Source organism: Vanessa cardui, chromosome 29 (genome assembly GCF_905220365.1).
Source record: "Vanessa cardui chromosome 29, ilVanCard2.1, whole genome shotgun sequence".
In the NCBI taxonomy this organism is placed as follows: Eukaryota; Metazoa; Arthropoda; class Insecta; order Lepidoptera; family Nymphalidae; genus Vanessa; species Vanessa cardui.
The window spans coordinates 7,012,430-7,028,379 of record NC_061151.1 but is presented as its reverse complement, the minus strand read 5'-3'; the positions used below and the strand labels follow the sequence as shown (position 1 = coordinate 7,028,379).

At 35.6% G+C, this 15,950-nt stretch overlaps 1 protein-coding gene across 1 annotated transcript; it reads left to right on the top strand.

The window, feature by feature from the left end:
- Positions 1–5,240: 5,240 nt before the first annotated feature.
- LOC124541871 lies at positions 5,241–8,333 on the top strand. Its single transcript, XM_047119779.1, has 4 exons — positions 5,241–5,413; positions 5,684–5,691; positions 6,028–6,126; positions 7,840–8,333. The coding sequence occupies exons 1-4, from the start codon at positions 5,241–5,243 to the stop codon at positions 8,328–8,330; spliced, it is 771 nt and encodes a 256-aa protein (XP_046975735.1). The 3' UTR covers positions 8,331–8,333.
- Positions 8,334–15,950: the final 7,617 nt, after the last annotated feature.

The following is a 15,950-nucleotide window of genomic DNA, read 5'->3' as shown; positions in this document are numbered from 1 at the left end:
CCTATCGCGCCGCTCGACGCTATTCGTCGCTATAGACTCTCGCGTCAGCTCGACCCGAGACGGCGAGCGCGTGTAAAGCGACGCGTCGAATTGAATATATTAGGTCATACGATATTACAAGTTATTGCGTTTGTGTAAAGATCATATTCGCATGAGAAATAAATATTGATAATTTGGGATAGCGTACTTAATTCGGATGTGATCGGTTTTACGAACTTTGCCGATGTGACATCTAAGTGTCGTTTTCACTATTTATTCAATACTGACTGAACTATCCGGACAGCTGTTTATATGTTCCGACCTATATGAAGAGAATCATATCGAAATTGATTCAGCATATTATGTATAGTGAATGCATAACTTTCAGTACGTCTGAGTGAGGTTTGTGTGTCTGTTTGACGTTTCCAAATCGTACATTGATCAACGTAGATGTTATTTAATTCGGTTTGTGGAGTAATCTCAAGTCTAGTAAATAAAATGTCTGATATTGAAGGTAAACATATCAATAGTAATTATAACACGTTGATTCATTTGAAAATTAAATATTTCTCATTATTATCTACAATAGAAATTTTTTAAATTTCATCACTCGCTAAGTTAGTGATCCGGTGTTAACAGGGCTTACATTTTTTTTAAATGTATTTTATTTTGCCAAATTATTTAAATTATTATAAAGGAATTGTGTTAGTGGCACAAGAACACTCTAATCATAATTTTTTTATGGTATTGGTTGGCAGACGAGTATATGGGCCACCTGATGGTAAGTGGTCACCATCACCCATAGACAATGACGCTGGTAGAAATATTAACTATTCCTTACATCGTCAATGCCCCACCAACCTTGGGAACTAAGATGTTATACTATATACTGGCTCACTCACCCTTCAAACCGGAACACAACAATACTGAGTACTGTTATTTGGCGGTAGAATAACTGATGAGTGGGTGGTACCTACCCAGACGGGCTTGCACAAAGCCCTACCACCAAGTAAGTACTTACTACCTACTTTAAAAGTAAAGCTACCACCGGCTCTGAATATAGATTCTACCCAGAGAAAACGGCAAGAAATTCAGTAGTGTTAATAATAATAATTTTATTCAATAAGGAATATTCGTTTCTTTTGTGTTTATTGAATTGTAACTGAGCGTAAAAGCCAGTGTTGTACGTTATCCTTAAGCCCTTTTAACACCAGGTCACGCAGTAATGTAATTATGAAAGTTAATAAAGTTTTTAAATATACTTAAACAATTGTAAAAAAATCGAAGTAGGTTAAACTATTGGATAAGTCGTTCGTAGCACTTTTAAATGTCATCCAAATTGTTGTTTTAGTATAACCGGTGCCAATAGAGATTGTTTACAAACGGTGACCATTCTCGTGCTGTCCCTTCGCGAGTTATTGCCGTCCCTGTCGCACACTGTACGGTTAGAAGCAAAAGTCCAAAAGTCAAAGTATGATTAACTCTTTCTGTCTCGTTTTCGCGGCTTAAATCTTAACTTATGTGTGCTTTATTGATTTGAATTAGATTTTTAAACTTAGTTATAACTCTTTATCACCAAATTCAAATATAAGATTATGCTATATATATCAAACCTTCTTGTATTTCTTTATTGGCACACCGTTATATTATCTGTTCGCTATCTGATCGCTCATTGGCCGCACATCGCGTCATCATCTGATATCGACCAATGGGCGTTGAGATTTAAACTAATTTAGTTAATTTGATTGGTTAACATTTTTTTACATTATTGTCCATTCCACTAGCGCTTGTTTAAAGTGAATTCATCTCAAACTTGAAGTGATGTAAGAGTCCCACTGCTGGGCAAATATATTCTCTTCAATGAGATTGTTATGGAATTTGTTTCAAGTTTCTCCTGTATGGAGTGACTAGTGACTCAATTTGTTATCTCTTGCCTTGGGCTTACGAATATTAAAGTTTATATATCTGTCACCGTAAGAATACAAAATTCGTTAGATAATAATCTACCTCGTCAGATTGTAATCTGTCGAAATATTGTCAACCGTGAAATGTGATTGCAATTTAACGCATTATTTTTCGCTATAATGTAAATGAAATTCGTTAGATTATAATCTAACGAGGTAGATTATAATCTAACGAATTTTGTAATCTTACGGTGTCATATATAAATTAACAAAGATATTAAATTTATGGTAAGACTCCAAGACTCTCTTCCGGAAGTTAAATAGATTTTTATGTCCGTAAATGAAAGGTTTATTACTCATTGAAAAAGAATAACTGTCTAATTCAATAAATGGTTTTATTTTTCTAATTCTGATTATGAAAATGCCCCCTACTTTGCCCCCACTTTATTTTAAGAACTCAGTATAAGTCTTACTCGACTTGGATGATGTGAGTACTTATTTTTTTTATAATAATTTGTATAATTTCACGATTAAGTTGATGTAAGATACTGCACATACTTCGATCTTATTTATAAAATGGTTATGTGTAAGTTAATTGTAAAGTATTTGTAAATATTTTAATGTTAACAAAATTACTGTTTCCCGTCAATTTATTCCTTAAATATGTATAATTAAGGTGGAAGATGGTCAGCATAACAATTTTGATTGTTAATTTTAAATTGACACGAATGTAGTAGTTACTCTTTTTTCATGAAAAAAAGCAATAATTTAATAACAGAAGTGAAATTCAAGTAATTTCACCTTAATAACTCTTGTTTTTTTTTCATGTATAATATGTAGACTTACCTTTCATCGTCAATGCCTTAGCTTGAGATCTAACACTTGCCTGAAGTTACTCTTGCTTTCTCACCCTTTTAAATGAGACACAACTACTTGACGGTAGATATGAGTATATGATACCTACCCGGCGGTCTTGTTACAAATACGTCATTTGATCAATATATAAAAATCATATATGAATTTCAATAATCAATTTACAGTAGTAGTAATATTATTAATGGCAACAGGACCAAGCTATCGTGCTTCAGTGCAATAACGTATCCTTTACTAACCTATACTTCCGAACCTTGCCTTCAGTATAGTATGTTGCCGTATTTGTTTTTTTATATATCTTATTTGATTTAACTTCTAGTGCGTGTTTAAAATTTAGCTATAAATCTCAGAAGTTTAATAGATTTTAAAATTGAATACTAAACCAATTTGAGATAGCGAATACGAGTATACTACATTTTATTTTAATAATTTACACTGGCAACATTCTAAGTAACACTGGGCTTTTACTAAATTTCAACCATGGCAACGAACGTTGAATCTATTTAATTCTGATATTTTTGTAATTTTTATGAGATTCAAATCCGTAAAAAAAAACAAGAGTTATGATAGTACAGTATTGTAATATTTTTTTTACAATAAAACAAATTATCACAATTATTGTTTATCAATATAATAATATAAGGTTAGGAAATTGTGCGAACGGGACAGATTATAAAAAGACAAAGACAAGTGATGGGATATTGAATAGAAATTTCTTAGATCTGTTTGTAGTTTAAAATAATTTTAAGTGATAAGGAATAGTATGAATACTGTAATATATTTTGATTCAATCGACAGGGCGCTAGTTTTTTTGTTATATTAAAGTATATAATGTATATACACTTGTTTTTTTCTCCCTAGCGACATAAAATTGTGAAATTATTTACAAACGATTCGTAGAAAATGTAAACAAATGATTATTATCGAATATAACATATTTGTTTACATTTTTTACGATTTGCTATTAATATATATGTATAATTATGTTTGTAAATCATTAATTTAAAAAAGAACAGATTTGAAATTATTAAAGGAACCAAATTAATTCTTAACTAGCGTATAATACATAGATTCGTTAAAAATACTAGATAATGCACTTTTATTTATAAGATTTCAAATTGTGTGTTGTATGTAATAGTTTATTGTAAAGTTAGTTCGTAGATAATAAGATTTTACCAAAATTGTAAAATGTTGTATCTGTCACAGAAATAAATATTTCAAATTTAGATTCGGTGTTGTCTTTTATTTAGGAGCCAAGATATCCAGTGGTTAGAACGCGTGCATCTTAACCGATGATTACGGGTTCAAGCCCAGGCAAGCACCGCTGAATATTCATGTGCTTAATTTGTTTATAATTTTAATTAATTTCCCGCATTGCAGCAGAGTGGTGGAATATCCTCCTAACCTTCTCGGTAAAGAAAGAGGCCTCCTTTCCCAGCAGTGAGAAATTTACCATTTACACTAAATAGTTAGCTTTTATTTACGAACCAGAAATCAGTACGAGAAACGTGTACAGCAATTGTTTGTTTATTTTTTAATTTATCTTATGTTATTAGGGTGCAGGATCTGAGGGGGTGATTCTTTCTTAAGATGTGGAACAGCTACTTTCTATCTCTTTCTTACTCGTATTTGCGTGGCGCGTTCACAATGGAAAGCTTATTCCAATGGAAGTAGGAATAAAGATAAACGTTGTTTACTTAGCCTTTTCCCTGTTATAGTTGGAATGGAGTACCTATATATAATTGTCTATGGAATCATCCTAAAGTATTCGATTAGACAAAAGACTATTTGTTTAAATTCATATAGTTTTGAGTGTTGCTATGCATCTTCCTTTATTTTATCCACAAATATCCACTGAACTACTTACGCACTTTAATTTTACGTTCAAAGTTCTGATAACAATTTCGTCGACGTTCGAGAAGGGATTTTAATATCATAGATTATTCAAGCTCAATTAATCAATCATCAACCAAGCCCCATTGGAACAGAGTGGTGGAATATGTTCCTTAATGGGTGACGAGGCCTTAGCCCAGCAGTGGGAAATTGACAGGCTGTTACTGTAACTGCAATAATATCGCTTCAATTCGGTGATAATTATGTTTTTTATTTGCCATTCGTCCTCTTGTGCTTGGAATAATCTATAGAAAAATATGACAGAATTCTCAAACTTAGTCTCAATATTGAATAAAAACACATTTATACTCAAAGAATTTATATTTAATCATAACTTACAACTAAAATTAACAAACTGAACTTCATTTAACAAAATCACACAAACGTTACTCTCTCGTTAAAATCTCGAAACTCACTCACAGAACACAAGAGTGGTATGTCAGAATCTGATATTGAATGTAATCATATAATGTATATAAAACACGTGAAAATCGTGTGTCACCGTAAGATGGTCGTTTACATCACAAGTGATATTTAAAGTGAATTCTTACAGAGCCGTACGGCGGACTATAAGTTTGAGGCTCAGGTGTTATGTCATCGCCCCCCCCCCAGGAGAAGACGCACGGCTGCGCGCAGTGCCCGAAGAAGTTCGGGTCGCGCGCGCTGCTCGCCGTGCACATGAAGACGCACGAGCGCGTGCTGCGCGGCGCCACCTTCCGCTGCACCTACTGCGGGAAGGGCTTCTTCGAGGCCTCAACCTGCAGGTGACGCGCCCCCGCCCCATGTAACCTAATGCGCCCAGGGCCTCTAAACAATGCTGGACAGAGCCCTCCCTTTAAACCAGACCATATGAAAAGATCGGAACATTTTCGAATTAATTATTCTGACTTTTCCGTTGTATCCATCCCACATATATGGCAATACTGGCATTATTTAGTCACAAATTAAAGAACAATGAAAGATTCTTTGATTGTTCAAACAAAAGTGTTCTGTCAAATTCATAGCGGCGTTATCTTAATATGAATTTTGCCCAGGGCCTCCAGTATGTTAAAAATGGCCCGGGTGAGGAGACAGACCCGCTGTAGATCACATGAGTGCACATTGTTTCCCACTACTGGACAAATGCCTCCTCTCCCTTTGATTAGAAAGTTTAGAACATATTTCACCACGCTGTCCCAATGCCGCTTGGTCAAATACACATGTGGCAGAATTTGTATGAAATAAGATACATGCCGGTTTCTTCACGATGTTTTCCTTCACCACTGAGCACGAGATTAATTACAAATTAAGCACATGAATGTTCAGTGGTGCTTGCCTGGGTTTGAACCCGCAATCATCGGTTCAGAGCACGCGTTGTAACCACTGGGCGTCTCCGCAGGTCCACGAGCGCACTCACCGCAACGAGAGGCCGTTCCTGTGCGAGATCTGCAACACCAGCTTCGGCACCAACTCCAGTCTGAAGAGGCACTTGAAAGTCGTGAGTGACCTTGGAATGTTACGCGTTGATTATCAGGGGCAGTCCGAGCGCACGAGACGTCACATATATCTATAGTGATGTTATAATGTTATAAATGTATAAGTATTTTGTCTGTCTGTCTGTCTTTCACGACCAAACTGCTGAACCGAATTCGATGAAATTCGGTATGAAGCAAGCTTGAACTCCGAGAAAAGACATGGGCTACTTTTTTGGGATAACACGTGGTAACTAACATCGTAAAACGCAAGCGACTAACATTTATATGTATAGCATTAATGTCTATAGGGGCCGTCCATAAATTACGTCATCGATTTTTTCAGACCCCCTATAATCTTCATCTTATCGTAATTTCTTAATGACCCCCCCCCCTTCTCTCAAAATTGACGTCATTACCAGTTCAACGAAATTAAAACATTGCAGACTTGAGAAAAATATGGTTTTTTTTTTATTAAAGAACTTGGTTATAGAATCCTTATTATTTTTGCTTTGGCAATAATCATTGACAAATATAATATAAAAGTAAAAAATAGCGAATAGTAATATATAATATTATATTTCCCGCCTCTCACATTTGCAGTCTCACTTACTAGGTGTGCTGGAAGAAATTTCTTTTAAGAAATTATCTTTTTGTACGTAAACAATAAACTATAAATAAATGAATAAGAATGACGTCAATTCCAAAACCCCCCCCCCCCCCGCTCCTATCTATCATTTACCGTCATCCGCAGACACCCCCCCCCCCCCCGCCTAATTTATAGACGGCCCCATTGAAGATTGTAGCTTTATTTCAATAATAACAGAAAAAAGCCAGATAACAACATTTGACGCGCTCTCATTGGTCGAGAGCTGGATTAGTCTGTGGTATTCACTGTGAATTTGAGAAAATGGCGTTTTGGCGACGAAATTGTTATCGAAATTTTAGAAGTCAAATTAAAGTGGATACAAGTAATTGTATATAAATAAAAATATATTAATCATATATATTCCTAACGGCGCACAATATAGTTTAGTTTTATATCACTACATATTGTAAAACAAAGTCTCCGACGTCTGTATGTTTGCAATAGACTCCAAGATTACTGAACTGATCTGAAAGAGAACGGTATCTACCCAGACGGGCTTGCACAAAGCCCTAACACCAAGTATAAATAAAATTTTAACAAAAAGAAAAACCGACTTCAAACAAAACACTATTTTAAAACAAATAAAAACGCACTAAAAAGTAATAATTAAATATATATAAAAAAATAATTGCATATTTAATATATTTTTGAGAGTCCTCCTAGGTAAAATGAAATGAAAAATATTAGATTACTTAAAAGGCAATTTACGATTGAAGTCGGTTGAAAAGTATTTATATTAATAAAGTAAGTAGTAACAGCCTGTAAATTCCCACTGCTGGGCTAAAGGCCTCCTCTCCCTTTGAGGAGACGGTTTCTAACATATTCCACCACGCTGTTCCAATGCGGGTTGGAATACACATGTGGCAGAATTTCTATGAAATTTGTCACATGCAGGTTTCCTCGCGATGTTTTCCTTAACCGCTGAGCACGAGATGAATTATAAAGGCAAATTAAGCACATGAATCAGTGCTTGCCTGGGTTTGCCATCTCTCTCGTATGTATTGATCAATATAGTGGTGTTTCAGTCGCCGGTGCTCGCCTGGGCTTGCCATCTCTCTCGTATGTATTGATCAATATCGTGTCGTTCCAGTCGCACAGCACGTCGAAGCCGTTCGAGTGCGCGACGTGCCACCGCTCGTTCGTGTCGGAGGCGATCCGCGACCGGCACGCGCTGCGCAACCACGGCAACCCGGAGGACTTCAAGTTCCTGTGCAAGCTGTGCCCCTGCAAGTACCTCAAGCTGAAGGACCTCCGCAAGCACACGTACAAGGCGCACCCCAAGGGCAGGAGGAAGAGGAAGCCGCACTCCGACAGCGAGTAGGCGTACACCTCCCCCCTTGTTCCGTTGTACATACAGTTGTCCGGGCAGCTCGGTCTGATTGCAGTGATTGTGAGATGCTTACGGATCGAAATCAAAGTGTATTGGTTGTTATTACATCAAGTAATATATCTCAAAGAGGGCCCGTATCCCTAAACTGGGAGAATTCGTGTCTTAGGGGGATATCTAGGGGGGTGAGTGAATACCCCATCGCCTATACATTAATTAAAAAGAGAAAAAAAATCAAAATATACTTAATTTGAGTAGGCTTTTACAAGCACTTTTGAATCGTCATTTAACAATTATATTATATGAAGCTACCACCAGTTTGGGAAGTAGATTCTACAGAGAAGAACCGGCAAGAAACTCAGTGGATACCCTCTTTCAACGTTTTAATATACAGTCATGTTAGTTAAATACAATTATATGTGTATGTAATATATCCTGCTGGAAGTCAACAATATCTATGTAATCTAATGTAGCCGTTTTCAACCGACTTCAAAGAGGAGGTTATCAATTCGTCTGTATTTTTTTTTTTAATAACAGTAAATCACCAAAGCGTTCAATAGCAAATCATGTATATTAATATTATAAATGTGAAAGTAACTCTGACTGTCTGTCTTTCTTTCACGACCAAACCGCTGAACCGAATTTGATGAAATTCTGTGTGAAGCAAATTTGAACTCCAGGAAAGGACATGAGGTACATTTTCAACCGACTTCAAAAATAGGAGGAGGTTCTCAATTCGACCCGTATGTTTTTTTTTCTATGTTTGTTACGCGATAACTCCGCCAATTATGAACCGATTTGAACAAATCTTTTTTCGGCGTATAGATAATACCTCAAGGATGGTCCCATTTAAATTTAATAATAAAAAACAACCCCCAAGGGTGGAAAATTGGGGATGAATTTTTTATACGCAATATCTCCGCTGATTATAAACCAATTTGAACGATTATTTTTTTGTTGAATAGGTATTATCTAAAGGGTGGTTTCATGCGAATTTGAAGAAAATATTTCACCCCCAACGCATTTAAAGTCGGTTTTATTTTTTTTTAAAAGTTAATTATTTAAACACATGACAAACGAGCCCCTTAATTCGCGCGAAGCCGCGATAGATAACTAGTATGGTATATCTGAATATTAATTTGTAGTTTTTGTGTGGACAGTACGACACAACTCAGATGTAGCGTCGGAAAATTCAATAAAACCGATCACTGTCGATTCACAACCAACAGAAACAGCTCCCTATCGCGCCGTTCGACGCTATTCGTCGCTATAGACTCTCGCGTCAGCTCGACCCGAGACAGCGAGTGCGTGTAAAGCGACGCGTCGAATTGAATATATTAGGTCATACGATATTACAAGTTATTACGTTTGTGTAAAGATCATATTCACATGAGAAATAAATATTGATAATTTGGGATAGCGTACTCAAATCGGATGTGATCGGTTTTACGAATTTTGCCGATGTGACATCTAAATGTCGTTTTCACTATTTATTCAATACTGACTGAACTATCCGGACAGCTGTTTATTTGTTCCGACCTATATGAAGAGAATCATATCGAAATTGATTCAGCATATTATGTATAGAGAATGCATAACTTTGAAGTACGTCTGAGTGAGGTCTGTGTGTCTGTTTGACGTTTCCAAATCGCATATTGATCAATGTAGATGTTATTTAATTCGGTTTGTGGAGTAATCTCAAGTCTAGCGGTAAATAAAATGTCTGATATTGAAGGTAAAACATATCAATAGTAATAATAACGCGTTGATTCATTTGAAAGTTAAATATTTCTCATTATTATCTACAATAGAAATTTTTTTAAATTTCATCACTCGCTAAGTTAATGATCCGGTGTTAAAAGCGCTTAGATTTTTTTTAAAATGTATTTTATTTGCCAAATTATTTAAATAATTATAAAGGAATTGTGTTAGTGGCACAAGAACACTCCAATATCAATTTTTTATGTTATAGCTTGGCGGATGAGTATATAGGCCACCTGATGGTAAGTTGCCACCATCGCCCATAGACAATGACGCTGTAAGAAATATTAACTATTCCTTACATCGTCAATGCGCCACCAACCTTGGGAACTAAGATGTTATGTCCCTTGTGTCTGTAGTTACACTGGCTTACTCACCCTTCAAACCGGAACACAACAATACTGAGTCCTGTTATTTGGCGGTAGAATAACTGATGAGTGGGTGGTACCTACCCAGACGAGCAACAAAGCCCGTACCACCAAGTAAGTACTTACTACCTACTTTAAAAGTAAAGCTACCACCGGCTCTGAATATAGATTCTACCCAGAGAAAACGGCAAGAAATTCAGTAGTGTTAATAATAATAATTTTACGCAAAAAGGAATATTCGTTTCTTTTGTGTTTTAATTGTAACTGAGCGTAAAAGCCAGTGTTGTACGTTATCCTTAAGCCCTTTTAACACCAGGTCACACAGTAATGTAATTATGAAAATTAATAAAGTTTTTAAATTTACTTAAACAATTGTAAAAAAATCGAAGTAGATTAAACTATTGGATAAGTCGTTCGTAGCACTTTTAAATGTCATCCAAATTGTTGTCTTAGTATAACCGGTGCCAATAAAGATTGTTTACAAACGGTGACCGTTCTCATGCTGTCCGTTCGCGAGTTATTGCCATCCCTGTCGCACACTGTGCGGTTAGAAGCAAAAGTCCAAAAGTCAAATTGATTAACTCTTTCTGTCTCGTTTTCGCTTCTTAAATCTTAACTTATATATGCTTTACTGATTTGAATTAGTTGTAAAGCTACGATAGGTTGGGAATGTCGATTCTACTGAGACGAACCTTTAAACTTAGTTATAACTCTTTAATACCAAATTCAAATATAAGGTTATGCTATATATATCAAACCTTTTTGTATTTCTTTATTGGCACACCGTTATATTATCTGTTCGATATCTGATCGTTCATTGGTCACACATCGCGTCATCAACTGATATCGACCAATGGGCGTTGAGATTTAAACTAATTTAGTTAATTTGATTGGTTAACATTTCAGAATATGGAGTTTTTACATTATTGTCCATTCCACTAGCGCTTGTTTAAATTGAATTCATCTCAAACTTGAAGTGACGTAAGAGTCCCACTGCTGGGCAAATATATTCTCTTCAATGAAATGCTTATGGAATTTGTTTCAAGTTTCTCCTGTATGGAGTGACTAGTGACTCAATTTGTTATCTCTTGCCTTGGTCTTACGAATATTAAAGTTTATATATATGTCAATTACAGAATTCGTTAGCTTATAATCTACCTCGTCAGATTGTAATCTGTCGAAATATTGTGAACCGTGAAATATGATTGCAATTTAAAGCATTATTTTTCACTGTACTGTAATCTAATGTAATTCGTTAGATAACAATCTAACGAAACAGATTATAATCTAACAAATTTTGTAATCTTACGGTCACATATATAAATTAACAAAGATATTACATTGATGGTAAGGCTCCAAGCGCCCCTCTCTTCCAGAAGTTAAATAGATTTTTATGTCCGTAAATGAGAGTTTTATTGCTCATTGAAAAAGAAAAACTGTCTAATTCAATAAAAGGTTTTATTTTTCTAATTCTGTTTATGAAAATGCGGGGGCATTTTTTTATTTGCCCCCACTTTATTTTAAGAACTCAGTATAAGTCGTACTTGGTTTGGATGATGTGAGTACTTATTTTTTTTTTATAATAATTTGTATAATTTCACGGTTAAGTTGATGTAAGATACTGCACATACTTCGATCTTATTTATAAAATGGTTATGTGTAAGTTAATTGTAAAGTATTTGTAAATATTTTAATGTTAACGAAATTACTGTTTCCCGTCAATTTATTCCTTAAAAATTATAATTAAGGTGGAAGATGGTCAGCATGACAATTTTGATTGTTAATTTTAAATCGACTTTAAATTCAGTAGTTACTCTTTTTTCATGAATCGTGAAATACGTTTGAAATAAGCAACAATTTAATAACAGAAGTGAAATTCAAGTAATTTCAATTTAATAACTCTTGTTTTTTTTTCATGTATAATATGTAGACAGCCTGGCAAACTGTTAAGAGGTCATGGTCTGTAGAGATGGATAAGAAATATTAACTTACCTTTCATCGTCAATGCCTTAGCTTGAGATCTAACACTTGCCTGAAGTTACTCTTGCTTATTCACCCTTTTAAATGAGATACAGCTATTTGGCGGTAGATATGAGTATATGATACCTACCCGGACGGTCTTGTTACAAATACGTCATTTGATCTATACATCAAAATCATTAATGTAAGTTTCAATAATCAATTTACTGTAGTAGTAATATTATTAATGGAAACAGGACCAAGCTATCGTGCTTGAGTGCAATAACGTATCCTATACTAACCTATACTTCCGAAACTTGCCTTCAGTATAGTATGTTGACGTATTTGTTTTTTTATATATCTTATTTGATTTAACTTCTAGTACGTGTTTAAAATTCAGCTATAATCTCGGAACTTCAATAGATTTTAAAATTGAATATTAGCCCAATTTAGCGATATCGAAAATAAGATTACTAAATTGTATAAAATTAAATAGTAGATGACTTTTTTTAAAATAATTTACACTGGCAACATTCTAAGTAACACTTGAATTTCTTTCCCTGAATATCAATTATGGTAACGACGATGAACCTGTTTAATTCTGATATTGTTATAATTTTTATGAGACTCAAATCCGTAAAAAAAAAACAAGAGTTATGATAGTACAGTATTATAATATTTTTTTACAATAAAACAAATTTTCACAATTATTGTTTATCAATATAATAATATAAGGTTAGGAAATTGTGCGAACGGGACAGATTATAAAAAGACAAAGACAAGTGATGGGATATTAAATAGAAATCTCTTAGATCTGTTTGTAGTTTAAAATAATTTTAAGTGATAAGGAATAGTATGAATACTGTAATATATTTTGATTCAATCGACAGGGCGCTAGTTTTTTTGTTATATTAAAGTATATAATGTATATACACTTGTTTTTTTCTCCCTAGCGACATAAAATTGTGAAATTATTTACAAACGATTCGTAGAAAATGTAAACAAATGATTATTATCGAACGTAACATATTTGTTTACATTTTTTACGATTTGCTGTTAATATATATGTATAATTGTGTTTGTACATCATTAATTTAAAAAAGGACAGATTTGAAATTATTAAAGGAACCAAATTAATTCTTAACTAGCGTATAATACATAGATTCGTTTAAATACTAGATAATGCACTTTTATTTATAAGATTTTAAATTGTGTGTTGTATGTAATAGTTTATTGTAAAGTTAGTTCGTAGATTATAAGATTTTACCAAAATTGTAAAATGTTGTATCTGTCACAGAAATAAATATTTCAAATTTAATTCGGTGTTGTCTTTTATTTATGAGCCGAGATGGCCCAGTTGGAGCGAGATCAAACCCAGGTAAGCATCAATTAATTTCCATGAGCTTAATTTGTGTTTATAATTTATTCCGATTTCAGTCGTGAATGAAATCCACAACACAACACATGTGTGATCCACCAAGCCGCATTGGAACAGCGTGGTGGAATATGTTCAAAACCTTATCCTCAAAGAGGAGGCCTTAGCCCTGCATTGGGAAATTTACAGGCTGTTGTTGTTTTATTTAAGAGTCGAGTTGGTCCAGTGCTTAGTGCGTTTTTAAGCCCAGGTAAGCATCAGTCAATTTCAAGTGCTTAATTTGTGTTTATAATTCATTGCGAGTTCGGTGGTGAATGAAAACCTCGCGAGGGAACCTGTATTTTTCTAATTTTAATTAATTTCCCGCATTGCAGCAGAGTGGTGGAATATCCTCCTACTCTTCTCTTCAGAGGAAGAGGAGGCCTCCTTTACCAGCTGCGGGAAAATTACAAGTGTGACTGTTTATACTAAATAGTTAGCTTTTATTTACGAACTAGAAATGAGTAAGAGAAACGTGTACAGTAATTGTGTATTTATTTTTTGTTATGAGGGTGCAGGATCTGAGGGGGTGATTCTTTCCAATAACATCGCGTCGATTTGCTGCCAGACGTTGTTTACTTAGCCTTTTCCTTGTTATAGTTGGAATGGAGTACCTATATATAATTGTCTATGGAATCATCCTAAAGTATTCGGTTAGACAAAAGACTATTTGTATAAATTCATATAGTTTTGAGTGTTGCTATGCATATTCCTTTATTTTATCCACAAATATCCACTGAACTTCTTACGCACTCTAATTTTACGTTCAAAGTTCCGATAACAATTTCGTTGACTTTCGAGAAGGGATTTTAATATCATAGATTATTCAAGCTCAATTAATCAATCATCAACCAAGCCACATAGGAACAGCGTGGTGGAATATGTTCCAAACCTCCTCCTTAATGGGTGACGAGGCCTTAGCCCAGCAGTGGGAAATTGACAGGCTGTTACTGTCACTGCAATAATATCGCATCAATAGGCATTTGACAATGCGAATAATAAATTGTGTATTATTGTAATCAGTATATAGAATGAGTTTATAAATGTTTACTTATTAACGAAAGTTGAAAATAATACTTAATTTATTCAAAAATCCATAAATAAAAATGCATTTTTTCAAACGTTTGTCACGTGACACAAAACGCTCCTGATTGGCCGGGCTTATGATGAAGTCACTGTCTTGTAAACTTTGCTTTTCTACTATATGTACCACAGATTAAAATACAGGAAAGTGACGTCACCGACCCCATTGCAGCGCCATATTGTCCAAGTAGCGTTTTTGCGCGCTATTTCATCATCATCATCATCATCAACAGCCTATTTTTGTCCACTGTTGGACATAGGCCTCTCCCAGTGCACGCCACTGTGGTCTTTCTCCGGCTACTCGCATCCAGCTCCTGCCTGCCGCCTTGCGTATATCGTCACTCCACCGTGCCTGAGGACGTCCTACACTACGTTTGCCGAGACGCGGTCTCCACTCTAGAACACGTTTTCCCCAACGGTTGTCGGTTCTACGACAAATATGACCAGCCCACTGCCACTTCAGCTTACTAATCCGGTGGGCTATGTCGATGACTTTGGTTCTTTGACGGATAACCTCATTTCTGATGCGATCCCTCAAAGAAACGCCGAGCATAGCCCTTTCCATAGCACGCTGAGCGACTTTAAGTTGGTGGACCAGCCTTGTCGTGAGTGTCCACGTTTCGGCTCCGTATGTCATGACGGGTAGGACGCACTGATTGAAGACTTTCGTCTTAAGGCACTGTGGGATCGACGATGTTAGGATTCGACGTAACTTCCCAAACGCTGCCCAACCCAGCTGAATTCTTCTATTCACCTCGTCCTCAAGGTTGTTTCTACCTAATCGCAGAGTCTGCCCGAGGTAGACATATTTTTGAACAACTTCGAGAACGGTACCGTGTATCGTAGTCGGTTCCGGTAGAACATGTTCATTGAACATGACCTTGGTTTTATCCAAGTTCATCCGTAGGCCGATACGCATAGAAGAATCAGCCAGCTCGTTCAGCATTTGTTGTAGGTCCTGCAGCGTTTCTGCCACGATGACGATGTCGTCTGCGAATCTCAAGTGAGAGATGTATTCGCCATTGATGTTAATGCCACGTCCTTTCCAGTTCAGCGTCTTGAACATATCCTCCATTGCATTAGTGAACAATTTGGGGGAAATAACGTCCCCTTGTCTCACTCCTCGATGCAATGGTATGGGATTTGTTTGCTGATTTTGTACTCGGACGGACATGGTGGCAGCTTCGTAGAGACATCTCATCACTTGGATGTATCGCCAATCAACTTGGCAACGCTGCAGGGACTCCAGAACAGCCCAGATTTCAACCGAGTCAAAGGCCTTCTCATAG

Coding starts and splice junctions, on each gene's coding strand:
- LOC124541871 (XM_047119779.1), top strand. CDS start 5,241: ATGTCATCGCCCCCCCCCCAGGAGAAGACGCACGGCTGCGCGCAGTGC. Junction 6,127..7,839: donor TGAAGAGGCACTTGAAAGTC/GTGAGTGACCTT, acceptor GTGTCGTTCCAG/TCGCACAGCACGTCGAAGCC.